This window comes from Gossypium hirsutum, chromosome D09, assembly GCF_007990345.1.
Source record: "Gossypium hirsutum isolate 1008001.06 chromosome D09, Gossypium_hirsutum_v2.1, whole genome shotgun sequence".
Taxonomy (NCBI): domain Eukaryota; kingdom Viridiplantae; phylum Streptophyta; class Magnoliopsida; order Malvales; family Malvaceae; genus Gossypium; species Gossypium hirsutum.
In genome coordinates, this window is record NC_053445.1 from 48,357,944 (window position 1) to 48,377,140 (window position 19,197).

The 19,197-nt window shown below is 34.3% G+C and overlaps 2 protein-coding genes across 2 annotated transcripts; one reads left to right on the top strand and one right to left on the bottom strand.

The window, feature by feature from the left end:
• Positions 1–662: 662 nt before the first annotated feature.
• On the top strand, positions 663–3,030 carry LOC107890740 (cytokinin hydroxylase). Its single transcript, XM_016815266.2, has 4 exons — positions 663–1,053; positions 1,146–1,378; positions 1,530–2,138; positions 2,378–3,030. The coding sequence occupies exons 1-4, from the start codon at positions 759–761 to the stop codon at positions 2,804–2,806; spliced, it is 1,566 nt and encodes a 521-aa protein (XP_016670755.1). The 5' UTR covers positions 663–758; the 3' UTR covers positions 2,807–3,030.
• A 9,753-nt stretch (positions 3,031–12,783) lies between these two features.
• Positions 12,784–15,117, bottom strand: LOC107890741 (scarecrow-like protein 8). The gene has a single exon (XM_016815267.2). It carries the CDS (start codon positions 14,803–14,805, stop codon positions 12,973–12,975), a length of 1,833 nt encoding a protein of 610 aa, XP_016670756.1. The 5' UTR covers positions 14,806–15,117; the 3' UTR covers positions 12,784–12,972.
• Between the last annotated feature and the right edge of the window lie 4,080 nt (positions 15,118–19,197).

Here is a 19,197-nt window from a genome sequence, read left to right on the forward strand (position 1 = left end):
AAAAGAGAAGTTCCACTTGTCCACTGTCCAGACTTTGTAATAAGAAAGGGTATATAATATATTTTAATCCCATGGTGGATACTAACGCTCCACGATTCATGCTCACATCACTCATTGAACAATTAGACCTTATTTTTATTTTATTTATATTAAATGTTACTATGAAGAATTCTAAGAGTTAAAATGAAGTTAATGGCATATGTAAAAGTCAACAACAGTGTGGAAGGCAGATGCAGATGAGTCAAAGGATCCTGGGTGGAGGGAAGTGATTGGGCAGAATCTGAATATATCGGACCGTGTATGTTTAAACCGCATAAGGGCGAAAACACCAACAGTGACCTATATTTGACAAAGACAATTAATCACGCTGGTCGGCGAAACCAATTTGTATTTAATACATATTTTTACAACTTAATAACAATTTATTATCTTTGTATTAAGTTTAGAGTTGGAATAAGAACAATTCTATTTTTTATAAATATATTTAGGTATATTATTCATTTGCAGGAAAAGACAGGATAGATACAAAATAGCATTTTTTTTTTTTAAAGAAAAGCTTGAAAAAGATCCAAGACTTTGAAAGCATACAAACTGACCAACGGGTGGAGCAAATAGTCAAAACTCCGACATTCTGGAACTCCGTTTTCTTCTATAAATACCCACTTCATTCGCTTCGTTGAACATCAAAATCATACGTTTATTCTTAAGTTGAGCTAGCCTGCTAGAGATCGATAGAGATCTTTTGTAACCAAAAAAAAATGGGGATTTTGAAGCTATCCCAAGCTTTTATGAGCATGGCCATGGTGGCTTTTCTTGTTTATTTGCTGTTGAGATTGTTGTTCTCTTGCTGGATTCTTCCTATTCGAGCTTATCGCAAGATCAAGAAGAATGGGTTTGAAGGTCCAACTCCTAGTTTTCCTCTAGGAAATATTACAGACATGAAAAATACTAAGAATTATGTTAATGATTCCTCACTTAGATCCTCTGCAGCTATTTCCCATGATCTACACTCCACTGTGTTTCCTTACTTTGCTCGGTGGCAAAAGGCTCATGGTCAATCTTCGCTATCTTTTATATATATAAACAAAATGAATACCCTTAGTTTGTTAAATGATTTTATATATTGATATCTGGTTGGGTTGCAGGAAAAGTGTTCATCTACTGGCTGGGGACTGAGCCATTTTTATACATTGCTGAGCCAGAGTTCCTTAAGAAAATGTCATCGGGAGTGCTGGGTAAGAACTGGGGCAAACCCAGTGTGTTTAGGCGTGATAGAAAGGCTATGTTCGGAAGAAGCGGATTGGTGATGGTTGAAGGAGAGGATTGGGTTCGTCATCGCCATGTTATTACTCCTGCATTCTCCCCAGCTAACTTGAAGGTCTCTCTCCTTTTACCACTCTCATACTATTACTCTAATCCAATACGCTATTCTTGGCTTTCAAACAAACATTCCAACTGGACTAAAGCCAGGGTTATTGGGTGTACCATCCACTTAACTCAACTTCATTTTATGCTTGATGATAATGTAGGCCATGGCAAGCTTGATGGTGGAACCGGCCACTAATATGCTAAACAGGTGGACTACCTTAATAGGTTGTGGTCAAGCTGAAATCGATGTTGAAAGAGAAATCACAACAACGGCAGGGGAGATCATTGCAAGGACAAGCTTCGGGTTGAGCCACCAAAACGGCAATAAAGTGTTTGAGAAATTGAGAGCCGCGCAAACCACACTTTTCAACTCCAACCGCTATGTGGGTGTTCCTTTCAGCAAGTGGATTTGCCCTAAGAAAAACCTGGAAGCCACAAAACTGGGCCACGAAATAGACCAACTCCTTTTATCCATCATCCACGCTCGTAAGCAGTCTTGGGATGGATCCCCTCAGAAGGACTTGCTGGGTTTATTGATGGAAGGCAGCCACCTCGACGGCCGGTCCGGGAAGAGCTTAACCGCTAGGGAGCTTGTTGATGAGTGCAAGACTTTCTTCTTCGGTGGCCATGAAACCACTGCATTGGCTCTCACTTGGACCCTGCTGCTTTTGTCCTTGCATCCCCAGTGGCAACACCAATTGAGGGAGGAAATTAAACAAGTGATTGGAGATGAGGAGATCGACTTTACCCGATTTGCCCACTTAAAGAAGGTACCTTGTTGATTTATTTTATATACCAATGTGATCTAACTCTTTTGATGCTCTCCAAAGTAACAACTCATTATTTTGACGTCACCCTAAACCAAAAACAAAGAAGAAACCAAACGAGAAAGTTAAATTGACACTTCAAAAACCTCATATGCATAGCCTTTTTGTATGTATGAAACGAATTTCACGTGGGTCAATGCTTGCATAGATATTGATACCATTTGTGTGGCTTGCATTTGCAGATGGAGTGGGTGATGAAAGAGGTGCTAAGACTCTACTCACCAGCACCAAATGCACAAAGGCAAGCAAGAGAAGATATAAAGGTGGATGAGCTTGTTATCCCTAATGGAACCAACATCTGGATCGACGTAGTTGCCTTGCACCATGATCCTACAATATGGGGAGGCGACGTGAATGAGTTCCGACCAGAGAGGTTTAAGGACGATAGTCTATACGGAGGATGCAAGCATAAGATGGGGTTTTTGCCATTCGGATTTGGAGGGAGAATGTGTGTTGGGAGGAATTTAACAATGATGGAGTACAAAGTTGTATTAACCCTTATGCTTAGGAGGTTTTCCTTTTCAATCTCTCCTAATTATCGCCATTCACCTTCTATTATGCTTTCCCTAAGGCCTAAATTCGGACTTCCTCTCATTGTTAAACCCCTTTAGGCTTTTCCTTTTCCTTTTTTTGTTTTTCCTTTTCTTTTCCTTTCCTAAGGGTATAGTCGAATTACACACAATCTTAAACCTTACTTATCCAAAGGAATTAGTATCCCTTCTCTTCTATGTATTTCTTTTCCTTCCATTTGCGTATCATTTACGTGGTCTTTGTTCTTTGTACTTTTTTTTAATATATATAAATAGAAAACATGAATTTAAAAAATCATCTTTTTTATATGAATTTTTTTAAATAAATATTTTTATATCATATCAACACTCATTTTCTATACATTTAATGTTCAAATAAAAGAGCAAGTAATAAGGCATCCGACCAAGAGTGAAGTGAGAAATAATTTTTAGGGGAGCCGCCATAGATATATAAAGATTTAGAATCAATAATTTTTTTTCAAAAGACTTATATATTTTATTATATTTGGAAATTAATCTTAGGGGTAATAAAACTCAAACGAGACTTTCACATTGTTCGCATGGGTGATTTTAGAAAAAGAATTTAGGCACCATTAAAATTAAGTTAAAATATAATTTTGTATTAATTTATATCTTGATAGCTCTCAAGAGGATTAAATTGAAATTTTAACATCTTTTAGGGATAGATTATTATTTTACTATATATTAACTTAAGGTTTTATAAATTTTGGGAGACTAAAGCAATAAATTTTCTTTTTTGGAGGTTAGGGCACTAGTTGACCCTCCCTTTTCACCTTATTGTTGGCAAACCTTGAGATTCTATCCTTCTAATTGCTCAAATTTGATTCCCATGTGAGTTGTCTTCATATTTATTTTGGCTTAAATCTTACTATGAGTGAGTTCTCTTTTTTGAGTTTTGAAAACTTAAGGGGCAATGCCCTTTTGCACCTCTAAACTCTCTCTTCAATTCATACTTCAATAAAGATTTCTTTATGCTATTTTTTGAGAATATAAATTTAAATTTAATTTATTATATAAATTGTAAAAACGAAATAGATATATATAAGTAAATTAGCTGAGTTTGAAATTAACAAATTTCTTAAAAAATTCAAACAATCATAAATATAATATTAGCATGGTATTTTAAAAACCCATTTTCAAAGCCTGAAATTTAAGTTGCCTTCATCTGTGAATTGTGGCTCCTATATGCTATTTGAGGATACTTTTTTGGCACCTAAAATAGAAAATAATTATTGAACCAAAGATGATGCGTACGATGTTTAAAGTTGGAATTCTTTGGGATTTTTATCAAAATATTATAAATAAAAATAAAAAATACCAAAATATTATAAATTTTTTATTTACTAAAATAATACAAAAAAAATAAAACAGAAAAAAAAAGCTACGACGACGTGACAGCACACTGATGGAGGGGCTGCCATAGGCGGCACCAGTTGTGCCAGTGGCAGAGGCGGCACCGATGGTGCCACTGCCACAGGCGGCACTGCCCCTATAATGGGACCATTCGGCTGGTGGGTGGGGGGAAGAGAAGGAGAGGGAAAGGAGAAGAAAGAAAGAAAGAAAAAGAAAGAAAAGGAGAGGAGAGGAAAGAAAGAAAAAGAAGGAAAGAAAAGGAAGGAGAAGAAAAAAAAAAGAAAGAAGAGGGAAGGAAGGAAAAAGAAAGAAAAAAAGGTGATCTTTTTTGTATTAATTTAATTTTTTGTAATATTTGTGTAAAAAAATTATGTTATGTACATTATATGTGTTTTATTATTTTATTTAGCATATATATTTTATGAAATTTATTTAGCATGAAAAAATCCATGTTATGTACATTCTATGTTGATTAGAAATTTTTTTTATGAAATTTATTTAGCGTGTTGTAATTAGTTTTTTTAGGAAAATAGCATTAAAAATAAAATGATAAAAAAATATGTTTAAGAAAACATAAAATACGAAAAGAAAAAAAACGGAAATTGTATATTCACCGAAAGTAATAAAATCCGAAAAAATGGTATATTTAAAAACACACTAAATTGATAAATTTCAAACATAATGTTCTAAAATAATATAAAATTAGAAAATATGATATTTTTTAAAGTAATAAAATGCGGAGAAAAAAATATGAACAAAGGGCCGAAGTAAGAGTTTTTTACTAAAATTTTTAAAAATTCAGAAATAATTAATACAAATATTTCAAACAAAATGTACTGAAATAATATAAAATAATAAAATACGAAAATAATATATTTTTATTGAAAGTAATAAAATTCGGGAAAATAGTACGAATAAATGGACGAAATAAGGGTTTTTTACTAATTTTTTTGAACTTGCAGGCATCGAAATGGCTTCATTGATTAATCTCGGTACACACATATCTGATGCGGCTAATAATGCGGTATGATTTATTATTTGTTAATCGTGGGTTCTATTTAAAAAGGATATACGTAATATATAGAAATAAATCATGTTATCCTAATTTTTTTTTCTGTAACTTAACACTATCAGGACACGTACCGAGTAATAAGGGGTCGGGTGAATGGTTTAAAGAAAGCTTCGGATTCACGATTGATGTTGTACTTGGAGCAAGCCGAATTGGGTCAACAGCATTGATCCGGACGTTCGACTTGCGGTATGATTTATTGTCCGCGCTAGTGGAGCGGTGGCGCTCAAAGACCCACACTTTTCATTTTCCATGTGAGGAGTGCACGGTCACCTTAGAGGATGTTGCGATGCAGCTTGGGCTTCCAACCCACGGGAGTCCCGTAACGGGAGTATCTTCATTTACTGATCCGGCTGCACTTTGTTATCAGCTTCTAGGAGACTCGCCAGAGGACGAAGAGTCAAATTTTACGAGCTTGAAATTTACATGGCTGAAAGCCAAATTTGGACAGTTATCAGCGAATGCCACTGAAGGCGAGTTGATGTGTGCTGCTCGAGCGTACATCATGCATATCCTAGGGGGAGTACTGATGCCCGATGCAAAAAACAACAAGGTGCATATGATGTACTTGCCCCTATTAGCTGATTTGTCCAATGTCCGCTCGTATAGCTGGGCCTTCGCCGTTCTAACAGTGTTATATCGGGAGCTTTGTCTGATGACAAAGCCTTCTGTTGTAGACATGGGCGGATGCCTGACATGGCTGCAATCCTGGACGCTCTATCGGATGCCATTTTTGGCATCGGTTACTCACCAACCGTATGTTTATCCACTAGTGAACAGGTGATAAAATATAACTTGTCATTATTTGTAGTCATGGTATATTCACTGACGTTACCAACCCTAAACCATATATATTTGTTTTTGTACGTGGAGTCTTTATCCGGGTATCGGGAGGTCGCACACTATCCCAATATACCGACTCATGATCGAACAACATGCCGGGAAAGGGGTAAGCTATTCTAAAATTTGTGACATCTTACTTTTTATATCTTACTCACACGTTATTGCTAATTATAACCATGTTATTAATCATGCAATTTATATGGATGTTATACCGTAGGCCAGAAATTACAGATGTGGTACCCTCGTCTACATACGTTCATTCTAACATATGGTGCACTAACGCACCAATTATAAATTTCAATGTAGTCAAGTGGGGGCATCCAATATATCCCGGATCCGCCATGCGAGGTGGGGGCGATTCACGGAATGAATAAGAGAGGAAAATCGCAGTTGGATTAAGGGGTTAAGCACCGAAAATTTGTTGCGCTGTGAAATGATCGGATGCGTCGAAGACCTCAGATGGTTATGGGTTCCGATTTGCAACCATCATTGGAGTACATACAATGGTACTATAGTTGTGGAAAGCCATATATACTTGGAGGCCAGTCAACAGTAGTCCCCCCCGCACATGCAGCGACCTGGGGGACTGTACCCAGTGGGCCCGATAGAGGCGGAGCCTGTGGCATATCATGATCCGAAACAAGTCCCGAGCCAGAACCCCAGCCAGAGCCCCAGCCAGATCCCGAACAATTACATTCACATGTGGATTCACATAGCTATTATCCGGATTTGGGGGGCAGTGATTATATTCCGAGCTTCTCCGAGGGCGAATATGCATACAAGTTTGAACTCTTTGAATCCTACCCGCCGCAGTACGGCACGCCCGGCCCATATCCGTAGCATCATGGGACTCCCTCTGCAGCATCAAGTTCATCAATGCCGAACAAGCCACCTGTGGCAAATGATTTTTTCTCTATGTTTACTACACCCCCAGCGGCGCCAAATGATGATGTTGGTCGTCGCGAACATCTAGAACGTGACTGTCGACCTCCGAATAGGTATACCCCTATGACTACACCATCGAACCATCAATTTTAGGGGTTTATTGCACTTTTTTATACATTACAAAGTTTGTACTTTTTGTATAAATTTAATTATTCTAATTTTAGGTATGCTTACTACGGAACTTTTTTGTATAGATTTTATTATTCTAATTTTGCATTATATTAAAGCTGAATTTAAGGTTAAATGGCTCCATTTTTTATATAATTTTAATAATTCCAAATGCCATAAACTATTTTATAACTTAATTTGGATACAATTTAAGCATAAGCATAAGCTGAATAATTTTAATTATTTCAAATAAATTATACTTTTTATAACATTACACATAACAATTTGACAGCATTAGGTCAATTCCGACCCGATCCGGACGACTGTCCAACATGAATGTTTTGCTGAGGGCATTTATTCTGACTATTACCACTTATCATGCATAATCCATAATGCTTACCGTCGGATTTCTCCCTAATGTCCATTTCATTACGGATTCTGCTTGATTGCAGACGAACTCTTGGATTCCTGCGTAGCCCTTTGTCTGGGAGAAGCTCGAAAGTCGTCGGAGGCACCTCCTACGTAGATAGGTCAGGCAGGACGGGGAACTCATTTTCCCAGACACACAATGTACGCTCGAGCGTGTACACATCATCGACATATTGTTCAACATTAAGGTTCACTTTAGCACACGCTGCCACGACATGCACACATGGATAATGAAGTGTTTCGAACCTCCTGCACTCGCACCGTCTATTCCAGAGATCAACTCCATAGGACCTAGTTGGTATACCAGTTAGACGACTGATGGTCTCAGTAACTCAAAATGTTTCCAGTCGTCGTGAATATATTTCTATATTCATTGACCTCGCCATCCGACAGTTTGCAACCATTGCATCCTTGACATGTTTGACAAACACGTGTCCCGCCTCTATCTGGTCGACTTGTTGCTGACCCATTCCTGGCATCAAGGTAGCCAACCTGTAGAATGTAGCAGAAAAGACAGGTGCAATCGGAAGATGACGTGTTTTCAACAACACAGCACTGATCCCCTCCACTAAGTTTGTGGTCATTTGGCCATAACGAAAGCCCTCGTTAAAACTTTGAATTGTCACGGCTCCATTGTGCCCAACCATTGTCGGAAAGATGTGTTTGTTTGCCCCTCCATGTCACTCTTAAGTCGAATCATTCTTTGGCGGAAAATATGTGGCTCTAACTCGTACGCTGCATACGTATTAAGAAAAAATAAGTTCTAGTAACTCGATAACATAAAACATTACAACTTATATTGAAAATATAAGGTTATCATTTACCCATTGCCACGACTTGTCTCTTCCAGTCTGCATTCTTATAATCTTTATGGAAGTTAGCCGCAATGTGACGGATGCAGTAAACGGATCTCCATGGCACACCGGAACGCCTAATTGCTTCAATTAAACCTTTCCCTCTATCAGAGATGATGCAAATGTTATCGTTGCTAATAACATACCTCCGCAGGTTAGTGAGGAAGAATTCTCAAGACTCGAAGTTCTCTTTATCTACGATGGCAAATGCTATCGGGAGCACGTTTCTATTATCGTCTTCAGCAACCGCAAGAAGTAGGATTTGTGTATATTTTCCATATAGCTAGGTCCCATCTACCTACACAAATGGCTTGCAGTAGGGAAATGCCCGCACATATGGATCAAACGTCCAGAACATCCGATGGAAAATCCTTTTTTCCGGTTGTAACTAGTCGTCCAGGTCGTAATAAGGCATTGTCTGTAACTCAATCACAGTCCCCGGTACGTACTCCCACATAGCAGCTATCCATCATTGTAGCTCATTATATGACGAATCGTAATCCCCATACAATTGCTTCATTGCCATATGTTTAGCTATCCATGCCTTTCGATATGATACTCGATACTGGAATCGTGCTTGCATTTCGACAATCAGTACCGAAACTTTAATGGTCGACATGTCCTTTACCATTGGCATGATACACGTACAAATAGTTTTCGAATCAAGTTTTCCATGATCTTCTGTCATACGTGTTGATGTGCATGTATGAGGACCAACAAATTTTCGTATCTCCCACATCTACGAACTTTTCATGAATGCAGCTCGTACCCGCCAATTATAGCCTTCCGCTGCCTTCTAACACTCCCCAGTATATATTGTCGGAGTAGACACTACGACTTTATAATCCACTGATATGTTCATGCTATACCGTTTAATAGCAAATACGCACTCTTCTTTACTTTCGAATCTCTGGCCTATGAATAACTCCTCATGATCAGAATTTACGGCCAGCCGGTGAGAATGAACTATTTGGGGGTACTTCGAGAACTCAGCTACATATGTTGCGTTGAGGTCTACGAGTGACATGTGTGACTCAAGACTATTGTGCATCAAAATACGTCGCATCTGGTCCCCGACCGAAGAAGCGTTAATGTTTCTATCGTTGTTGACATTTTCATCGTCGATATCATTAGGTACATCATCCACATTGGGATCACCGTCGCTATCGACATCTTCATCCCAATGATCACTACCACCTTCTTATTCACCACCAACCATATCAATATCGGGTGTAATATTCAGATTGATACCGATCCCACCCATAGTCGATTCACTATCAACGTATGATATTGGAGCCACCATCCATGGTTCTTAAGCTCCATGTTCTTCACCAGATGCATTGACATCTTCAATTTGCTCCATACCGGCTAATTCAACAAATAAGTGAATCGGTGCATTCTTGTCACTCATATTCCCACAATAAAGAGCGACCATTGTCTCCACGTCTTCGTCATCTACAAGTTCCATTTCGCTGAATTTGACCGGATTTGTCAAAATTGAAAACTTGTAGAAAATTTTTGATATCCTTCTCCCACAACGTTTAAGAATTTTTGCATTAATCATTGCCTTCATTTCATCCAACGAGACATTTCTATTAAATCTCATTGCTATTTGTTGCCGACATTCAAATATACATCCAACACTTGTTGTCAAGATGACTCCATCAAAATAAACGCATACAAAAAAACTTATCATCCATCTTCAATATTCAATCTGTCAAAAAATAAACAAAATCTCAAAAAAAATCTAAGTAACATCTAAACCCTAAAAACTAATAATAATACTAACTAAAACTATTAATTTGAGTTTTTATTAATCTTAATAACTAACAATAATAACTAAACTAACAACAAAAAATAATAAAAATTATACAAAAAAACATAACAACAAGATAATCAATTATTTAAAAAAAAAACCTTTTTTTCTCTCTTCTTTCTCTCCTTTTCTGGCAGCACCTTCTCTTTCTCTTCTTCTTCTTATTCTTATTTTTATCCTTCAGTTGGACGGATCCCGGGTTTATAACACAAGTGGTGCTGCCTCTGGGAAAAGCACCTTTGGTGTCACCTCTGGCATCCAATTTTCCACTGTTGTGTTTTTTTTGTATTATTTTGGTAAATAAAAAAGTTTATAATATTTTGGTATTTTTTTTTATTTTTTATAATATTTTAGTAAAAATCCCGAATTCTTTTCTATATTATCTACTCTATAAATAAAAATATATATACTTATTTTACAATTTTTAGAAGAAAAAGCACCCACAAAATTGATTTACTATAAATACATACATGTTACAAATTTTGTTGCAATACATGATAATCATAGCATACTAATATTTATATCTTAAAAGATTATTTAAGTCCACCAGTGTGACAAAATTTAAAGTTTTACTTGATATTATCTCGTTTAGACAAAGTAATCCCTTATTTTTTATAAAATTATTTTATACAATACTTAAAATTACCTATATTCCCTTTGTAATATTTAAATAAGAGGATGACCACTCTTTAGCATGCTCACACTCACATCCTCTTATTTTTCTTTGTATTTTTTTTATTTTATGCCATATTAAGCTGGAGATCAAGATGATAGGGTTTAAATTAATGTGAAATAAGTGTTTAACAAAAGTTTTAACTATTTTTTCTTTGCAATCTTTTGAACTATATTTTTTTAATAATTCATATTTAAAAATATTTAATTTATTTTGAACTTTTAAATTTAATATTATTTTATGTGTCATGTAATTACCTAAAATTCCAATGAAATAGATGACAAATTTAGTTTTTAATAAGTTTTTTAGGTGTTAATAAATCCAAATTAGCAATGTAAAACTCCCACCCATCAACAACTAATCATAAAAACACTAATGGAAGGATATTTTAGGTTTTGATCAAAAAATCATTTTACTTTTGTTTTCTGTTACATACATTAAACTATTAAAATTGTCACTTTTGTTTATCTCGAGTTATATTTTAGTCACTTATGTTTGAAATGTTATATCTTAGTTACTTAAGTTAACTTGTTGTAACATTTTAGTCACTGAGCCGTTAACGGTGTAACGATAAGCTGACGTGGCACGTTAAATCATCATTTCAAACAAAAATTTTAAGTTAAATTATACAATTAGTTCTCATATTTTTTTCGTTTTGAGCAATTTAATCTTTTTCTTTATTTTTCATTCTCTTCTGCTTCTCCCTCTGTTTTCCTCCCTTCTCCATATCTCTTAATGTAGTTTTTCTATATTTTTCATTTGTTAAAACTTTATTTATGTTTATGAAAAAAGAAAATGCGAAAGATGAAACAAAAATAAAACTTATTTCGCATATTCTCACCCCACAAGTACAAACCATCATCATCCATCATCTCTTTAATGAACCAATTTAGAGTTCTCAATGACCTAGCCCACTAGCTCGCCTCACTTGAAGTCCTCGCCAGTCGTGACTTATGGTAGTCCACCCTCAACAAAGTTTCCGAGCCCATTCCCTTAACCTCTTAACCAACCCCCACAACCACCTTATCTATCTTACCTACAACATTCTCGCACTCCTGAAACTATGTTGTTTCATGGATTCTTCAAATGAGTTCTACATTCTCAATGACTAAAACGATCACCATACGAAACTTACCCTCAGCTTTAGCCAAACCAGTTTGGTTCCATGCTCCCTTTCTCTCTTCGGTTCATCCATGCTCAACTTCCAATCAAGCTTGCTTGGGAATATCTAAAAAAGTTTAGATCAATTTTATCGTTTGCTTAATTTTATTCATCAGAAAATAAAAAAATGAAAGGAATAATCTACATGATTCTGAAAAAGGTTAGAAACGGAAAGTTTTGTTTTGAATATAAAGATTTCAATTTATGTTTAGATTTGATTAAGAATATGGTTTTTTATATTGATTAGTTAGATCCAATTTTAGTTTCAAAATTAGATTATATTCAAATCGAGATTTGATTAAGAATGATTGATATTCGATTTTGAGTGAAATTCAATTTAATAATCATGTGAAAAAAAATAAGCACTTGGTTTATTTGGTTGGCAAAGATTATGTTTCTGTAATGAAGAATATGAGAAAGAAAAATAAATGAGAAGAAGAAAAGGAAAATAAAGAAATAAGAAGGAAAAACTAAATTGTTCAAAAAAATAAAAGTGTAAGGACTAATTTTAACAAATAAAAAATATAATTTAACTTAGAATATTTATTTGAAATGGTGATTTAACACCGTTAACAGTAAATAACGCTATGTGACTAAAATATGATAACACAAAAATATAATATTTGAAATGAAAGATAGTATTTGAATAGTTTAGGGTAAATGAATTATATGTTGACCTGATTTGATGTGCATGAATATCTGGTTACAAATAAACGAGTGACAGCTTTTACCTGTCCTTTTCATTATGACACACAAAATATTTTATATGAAAAACCACATAAACAGTCATAGAAATCATTATTCATTAAACCAAGAATTTATATTTGAATTAATTACACTTTTATTCATTTTAGTAATAAAGCTTTTAAGTCTACAATCAAAATTTTAAAAAATTATGTATGAAATAGTGAGGCTTAATTTTGGTCATAATAGTTTTTTCAATGGAAAACGTTAAAAATATAAAATAAAATGACGTTAACGCCAAGCAGATGCGACGGTAAGAGTTCGGCCCATCCAACCAAAGCAAACCCCTCCATTTTCTTCTTTCACGGTGAATCCCGGGTTAACCCGGTTACCCGAATTCAGTCTAGCACGCATCGACTCTGCCACGCTCTCACTCAGTGGCTTTAACTCGAACCCCGCCATGCTCATCCGGGCCCTCCACTTCCCAAAAACCTCGCATCTTTCCACGCGCTCTCTCCCCTCACACGACACTGAGTTGGCAATCTTGCGGCACAACCCTTCCTCCACCATCACTCGTTCTGACTTCTCCCTCGGCACGCTCGTCTCAATCGAGTCAAATAACGCCCCGTAATATGCGGACGCTTCTCCCACCCGCGACGGGAACGGCGCCGTGTTGGTGTTCATTTCATGTTCGACCAATGTCACCACGCTCGGTGCCAATCCTTTCACACGACGGAGAAGCTCGTCTCTCTGATTCTCCACCGACACGCTCTCGTCGGGCATTCGGTAAAGATTGAACGCAAAATTAATAGCCAATGGCTCGTCTGGTTCGCAACCCAGGGACTCCCGACTTAGATCGCTGAGTTTAGGACTCGCTACCACGTTAAATTTCATACAAACTCCAAATCGCTCAGCGATTTCACTCAACTTATCCTCAACCATCTTCACCCTCTCATCCCCACCATTATCTGCAATAGCTGTTATTTTCACCAGCGCTGGCTTCCCGCTCCCGCGCTCCGATAGCGCGTGGAGAAGATTAATGTACTGCCTTCCTTTCCCAATATCAAAATCTATAATATGTAGCTTATTACAGCTTGGTTGATCCCGAGTGGCATCCAGGATAGCCAGATTAGCAGCCAAGAAACCAAGCTTAAAACAAGGAGACAGGTCATAAAGCAACTGAGTGGCGGCAGCGTGTTCCTTGCTGAACAACTCAGCCACCGGCGGCGGATTTTCTACTGAGTTTATCCGCGATTTAAGAGCCAACAACATGCAAGCCACGAACCTCTGCTCTGAATTCCCTTTAGCGTTGCTGTCTTGAGCTAATCGGGTCAGGATCTCATTAGCAACGTCAGTTTTTCCCTCGGCAATAGCTGATGCAGCCTCCATTATTGTCTGTTTTGAAGAAGTCGGAGCTGGAGAAACCACCGATGTCGTGGACGAAGACGATGAAGTAGTTGAAGAAGTTGAAGATGGGGCAACCGGCTGGATAGGGCTGCCGGAACTGATCAAGTTTTGTATGGTTTCCGACCACTCGCTCTTTGTATTGCTAATCACCGAGACCGCATCTCCTTCGTCGTCGTTCTCGTCGTCCAACAGTTGTTTCTCCAGCTCTTGAAGCCGATTCATCATCTTCCTCTCCGGGTCTTGAGGATGGACCACCCGCATCTGAATTGGGCTCATTTGCTGAACGCTTGAAAACCCAGGGTTCATGGCCTGCTGCGGCCTTGGATGTTGTAAAAGCGGTAGTCCGTAATACCGCTGGGATATGCAAGAAGAAGGAGACGAGAAATTACCCATAACGTCCGGCGACAAGTTGGAGGAGAAATCCATGGGAGAAATGGTAGAACTGTGCTGGTAAGTAGTCCTGGGCTTAACAGAACGGAGATAAAGTAGATCATTGCGGACTGGATGATTGTAGTGGAGTTGTTGCTTTTGGAAGTCCGCCAGCGTTCGCTTGCCGACGAGGTTGGGTACGGCTCGGTTTACGATCTGAGACGCCGGGTCCATGAAGATTCCAGGGATTCGGGTCCTATAAGGTGCAGTGGTTTGGTTGCTGGCCACGGATCTGCCTTCTATTCCGGCGTAAAAATCTGGGCCGCCGGTGGAGTGCCCGGATGCCATTTCCCCCCGTCCTTTGTCTCTTGAGAGAGACGAATAAAAAATATAATGAAAGAAAGAGTTAAAAGCAATTAGCTTTTTAAGAAACTAATGAGAGAGAGTTAATATAACGGCGATTAGGGGAAAAATTAAAAGTGCTTGAAAATATCCAAAGATCACGTTTTTATGGAAGGAAAAAGGTGTTGATATCATGACGCGTTATAGAGGTAAGAATTTATGTGCTTTTTTTTTATCTAAATTAAAAAATAGTCATTTTTGTTTACTTTAGATTATATTTTAGTCTTTTGTATTTGAAATGTTATATTTTAGTCATTTATATTATCGTATTGTAACATTTTAGTCACTAAGTCGTTAATTTCCATTTACTGTGTAACGGTAAGCTGATGTGGCATATTAAATCATCATTTCAAATAAAAATTTTAAGTTAAATTTTACAATTGGTCCCTATTTTTTTTCATTTTGAACAATTTAATTTTTTTTATGTTCTTTTAACTTTCCTTTTTTTTCCCATTCTCTTTTGTTTCTTCCTCTGTTTCTCTCCCTTCTTCTTTTCTTTTAACGTAATTTTTTTTATGTTTTTTATTTGTTAAAATTAGTTCACAAGCTCGCATCACTCGAAAAAATTAAATTGTTCAAAAAAGTAATTTAATAAATGGGAAACATAGAAAAACTACGTTAAAAGAAAATACAGAAGGGAGGAATACAGAAAAGAATAGAAAAAAGTTAAAAAAACATAAAAGGAAAAAAATTTGCTCTAAACAAAAAATATGGGAATCGATTGTATAAATTAACCTAATTTTTTTAAAATAATGATTTAACATGTCACGTCAGCTTACGATTACACTATTAACATAAATTAACGACTCAGTGACTAATATGTTACAACACGGTAACTAAGTAGTTAAAACATAACATTTCAAATATAAATGACTAAAATATAAGTTGAGGTTAACAAAAATGATTGTTTTAATAGTTTACCCTTTTTTTTTCCCAATAATATCTCCTTCCTTTTATTGCTTTATTCCGAAATTCTTCAATTCTATTATAATAAAATATCATATTAATTACGTTTTTATTTTTAATAAGGTTTATCTCATCTATTACAAATTTAATATTATTCATCAAACATAAAATTAAACAAATTTCTACAATGAGATCGAGATGAAAAAGTTAAATTAAATATTTCGTGCGTTACATTGGATTAAAAAAATTATTTGTAAAAATAATAATTATTAATAAAGAATTAAAAATATAAACAATCTTATTTTGAAAATTTGAGTGCTTATAATGTTTAAATCAAACGTACAATGACTAATTTATTCATTATTTGAGTGAAAGGGGGCAAAATATAATATCACTCTTAATATAAGAGTTTTCATGGTACTTTTATCTTTTCGAAAATGAATCTTCATTTTAATTAAAAAATATTATCCATATAAACCCAGTACATTACTTTTGTTTTTATAATTTTCGCTTATTTGCATTTTCCAATATATTAATGCTTGGTTAACTAATGATACCATTTTAATTAAGAATTTAAATTTTATATTATAACACATTCACAATTTTGGTGAAAAAAATATGTAAAAATATATTAATTAAAATTTTATATAAAAATAAAATAAAGACCTGGTTAAAAGGGTAAATTTGAAAGTGTAAATACCATAGTATTGTAGGTTTAAATCTCACACGTCTTTGGGTTTTATTGATTTTATATATAAATTGGAAAGCCTTGGTGTATCGAATTTTTCTAAAATAAGATGAAATGGCTAAGATAAAAATCACTCTAATTTTTATAGTTGAATTAGAAACCTTCTTTACAGTACCATCTTTGTTTCCTCTCTGTAGTACGTATTAATTTGATTTCTATTTGCTCTTTGTAGCACAAATTTTTGTTTTTTTTTTCTATGATATTCGCATGGCTGTGTGATTAGCGTTTGTCTGTCACAGGTCCATGTGGTCAGTCCGTATAAATTTCGAGAATCGTGTGATTTGAAATTTGAGAGATAATTTGTCAATTTCACAATTTTAACATTTATATCCCCTACACACAATCAAACCAATATACAATTTAAGCATATAAATCCTTATAGCACTTGACATCTTATCATACACCACAAGCATCATAAGATTTTGATTAAGTTGTGAAAATGCTAAAGATTGTGTTTAGTCCTCATACCCAAGTCCCCAACTAGCAGTCGGACACTAATTTTAAGTAAAATAAATAAATGTACAAATAGAACTATCTTGGACAAACTATTTAAAGAATTATATATCTTATGGGGTTGACTTTTTTGTATTATCATCTTATATTTGAAAATACAATAATTAATAATATTTTTTGGTAAAATCTTTTAAAATTCTAATGTAACCCTTTTAATGTGCAAATTGAATAAGTTTAAATCAAATAAATTTAACTAAAATTTTTTAAAATATTAAATGTTCAATTTTTGTTTTAATTTTTCAATAAAACAAATATAAAATACTACAATCTAACCCCTGCCATGTACATGGTAAAAATTTAATATACTTGAAAATTTTAAATTTTCAAAACTTGGACTTCATGATTTAAGTCAATAAAAAAAATTAAAGATGAAAATTCAACTAAAATGTTGCACAAACTTAAAAAAGAAGTTTAAATTTAAAATGAATGGTTTGAAAATGACCGACCTGTCATATTTAAGTATAAAATGTCTGTTTCTCCTTTCTTTGTATTATTCAAGCATTAAAAGACCAGACATTATAAAAGTAAATTAGCTTCCAAACCCATCCATCAACACCCAACTTTTATTTCTGAAATTCAAACATGTTTAATGAATGTAATAAATAACACATATATTTGTTATGTTCCCCAAATGTTAAAAAAAATGATATAATAATGAAAAATGTTTTAAATGGTAAAATTTTAAATTACAATGTTTTGCACATAATTTTTAAAATTTTATATAAACTTATAAAATTACCCTAAAGTAATATCTATTGATCGATCGCTTTTAGTCTATATATATATATATGTAAATGCAAAATAAAAAATAAATCAGTTGATGTTTAAGCAACAACCCTATCTTTATTCCAATTAAAAGAAAGTTTAGGCCATGAACTGTAAGCTATTTCCAAACCAATTTAACCTTCAACCAAAACTTATTTTGGGTGTTAGAGAACAAAAATTGAGTTCATTATAGGAAAATGCTACTCCATTTATTAAAATCACATTATAAAATGAACAGTATAATTAAAGCTTTACTTTATACAATCACAATTTTAAAAATAATAATTAAACAAAAAATCCTTAATACCCACTATTCATATCTTTTATTGTATTGGATTGCGGTCTGTTATATATATATAAACACACATAAAATTATTATTATTTTTGACAAAAATACACACATTTGAGGTTATGAGGATGTTTTTTTTGGCAGGAGGAGCATATTAATATTATAAATTTAACACGTTGTTGTAATAGACTAGAATTGTAATGTAATAGAACTATAATAAGTGATTCAACTGTTTGATTTAATGGAATAGAATAAAACCATAATAGTATTCCTGTGTTTGGTTGAATGGAATGATGTTTTATTAGCATAAGGAAAAAAACTGAAATGACCAAAGCATTCTTAGTAGAATTTTTGTTAGGTAGATGATTCTTTAAATTTTATAATTTAATAATTGTATATTAAATTATTTCAAATATTTTATTTTTATATTTTTTATGTCCAAGTTTTAAAAAATTTAAATTTTTTTATTTAATGTTGCATGGAATAGTCCTCCTTTGGTGATACTAAAGAATAACTATTATGGGAAGAGAAGTAATGGTGATTCATTAAATGAATATTACGTTCAACCAAATAAAGAAATAATTTACCATTCAATGAACCACCAACCAAACATGGTGTAAATCTCATTCTTTATTAATTTTATTTTGAATTAAATTATCTTTTCTAAAGTTCAAATTGGACATATAAAATACAAAAACAACATATGGATATTTAATTTTTAGAGTAAAACTTAATTTTGTTTAATTTTTGAAACCTACTAACACCCCCATTAACATTTTCTAGTCATTACAAAACTGTTACCTTGCTGTTAGTATTTTAATAAAAAAAATTATTTATTTTTATATTAATTATTCATAAATGTATTTTTTTACATTAAATTTTTTGAATTTATACCTATACAACGTGGGTCCATTCATTACAATGCCCACCACGGGACAGTGACCACACTAACCTATAAACAGCTAACATATACGGAGGGTAGATCGGTCCTTTAGACTAGATTTCTAGATCAGATAATATTTTTGGTTTTTGTAGTTTTTCCTTTTTTGGGTCGAATATTTTTGTACTTGGACGAATTTGTGGATGAAATTTTCATAGAATCATTTATGCACATGTA